The sequence below is a fragment of the Pseudopipra pipra genome, chromosome W, assembly GCF_036250125.1.
Source record: "Pseudopipra pipra isolate bDixPip1 chromosome W, bDixPip1.hap1, whole genome shotgun sequence".
Lineage (NCBI taxonomy): Eukaryota > Metazoa > Chordata > Aves > Passeriformes > Pipridae > Pseudopipra > Pseudopipra pipra.
In genome coordinates this window covers 34,233,385-34,234,565 of record NC_087580.1, presented here as the reverse complement: position 1 = coordinate 34,234,565, position 1,181 = coordinate 34,233,385, and the positions used below count along the sequence as shown (strand labels likewise).

The 1,181-nt window shown below is 51.4% G+C and overlaps 1 protein-coding gene across 1 annotated transcript; it reads left to right on the top strand.

Annotated features, from left to right (window-relative positions):
• On the top strand, positions 1-963 carry LOC135404994 (olfactory receptor 14J1-like). Its single transcript, XM_064639716.1, has one exon. The coding sequence runs from the start codon at positions 4-6 to the stop codon at positions 961-963; it is 960 nt and encodes a 319-aa protein (XP_064495786.1). The 5' UTR covers positions 1-3.
• The last annotated feature ends 218 nt before the right edge of the window (positions 964-1,181 follow it).

Genomic DNA, 1,181 nt, shown 5'->3' with positions numbered 1-1,181 from the left:
CAAATGTCCAACAGCAGCTCCATGGCCCAGTTCCTCCTCCTGGCATTCGCAGACAGGCGGGAGCTGCAGCTCCTGCACTTCTGGCTCTTCCTGGCCATCTCCCTGGCTGCCCTCCTGGCCAACGGCCTCATCCTCAGCGCCATAGCCTGTGACCACCACCTGCACACCCCCATGGGCTTCTTCCTGCTCAACCTCTCCCTCACAGACCTGGGCTGCATCTGCACCACCGTCCCCAAAGCCATGCACAATTCCCTTCGGGGCACAAGGACCATCTCCTACATGGGATGTGTTGCACAGGTTTTTCTGCTTGTCTTCTTTCTTCCAACAGAATATTCCCTCCTCACCATCATGTGCTACGACCGCTACATTGCCATCTGCAAACCCCTGCACTACGGGACCCTCCTGGGCAGCAGAGCTTGTGCCCACATGGCAGCAGCTGCCTGGGCCACTGGCTTTCTCTATTCTCTGCTGCACACAGCCAACACATTTTCCATGCCCCTGTGCCAGGGCAATGCCCTGGGCCAGTTCTTCTGTGAAATCCCACACATCCTCAAGCTTTCCTGCTCACACTCAGGCTACCACAGGGAAATCGGGCTCATTGTGGTTAGTGCCTGTTTAATATTTGGTTGTTTTGTTTTCATTGTTTTCTCCTATGTGCAGATCTTCAGGGCTGTGCTGAGGATCCCCTCTCAGCAGGGACGGCACAAAGCCTTTTCCACTTGCCTCCCTCACCTGGCCGTGGTCTCCCTGTTTGTCAGCACTGTCATATTTGCCTACCTGAAGCCCCCCTCCATCTTCTCCCCACCCCTGAATCTGGCACTATCAGTTCTGTACTCGGTGGTGCCTCCAGCACTGAACCCCTTCATCTACAGCCTGAGGAACCAGGAGCTCAAGGATGCCATGAGGAAAATGATGACTGGATGGTTCTCTGGAACAATAAAGTGCCTATGTTCTGGTCTCTAGCATTCAGAATGGGACTCCTTAATGGCCCAGCCTTCCTGCTCAGGTTTTTCTTGCAGGTCATCACATTCTTCTTGTAATAATTTTCTGTGCAATTAAATATTATTATGCATCTGCCTTCTAATTTAGTGTCCATCTTTTGATTTTGACACTGAGACTGTATAAATGATGAATTGTACTCTCTGAGTATTTAAACAAAATAAAGGACCCTGTAGTGCCTT

What these genes read in the sequence shown, in the direction of transcription:
- LOC135404994 (XM_064639716.1), top strand. Translation starts at nt 4, where the DNA reads ATGTCCAACAGCAGCTCCATGGCCCAGTTCCTCCTCCTGGCATTCGCA.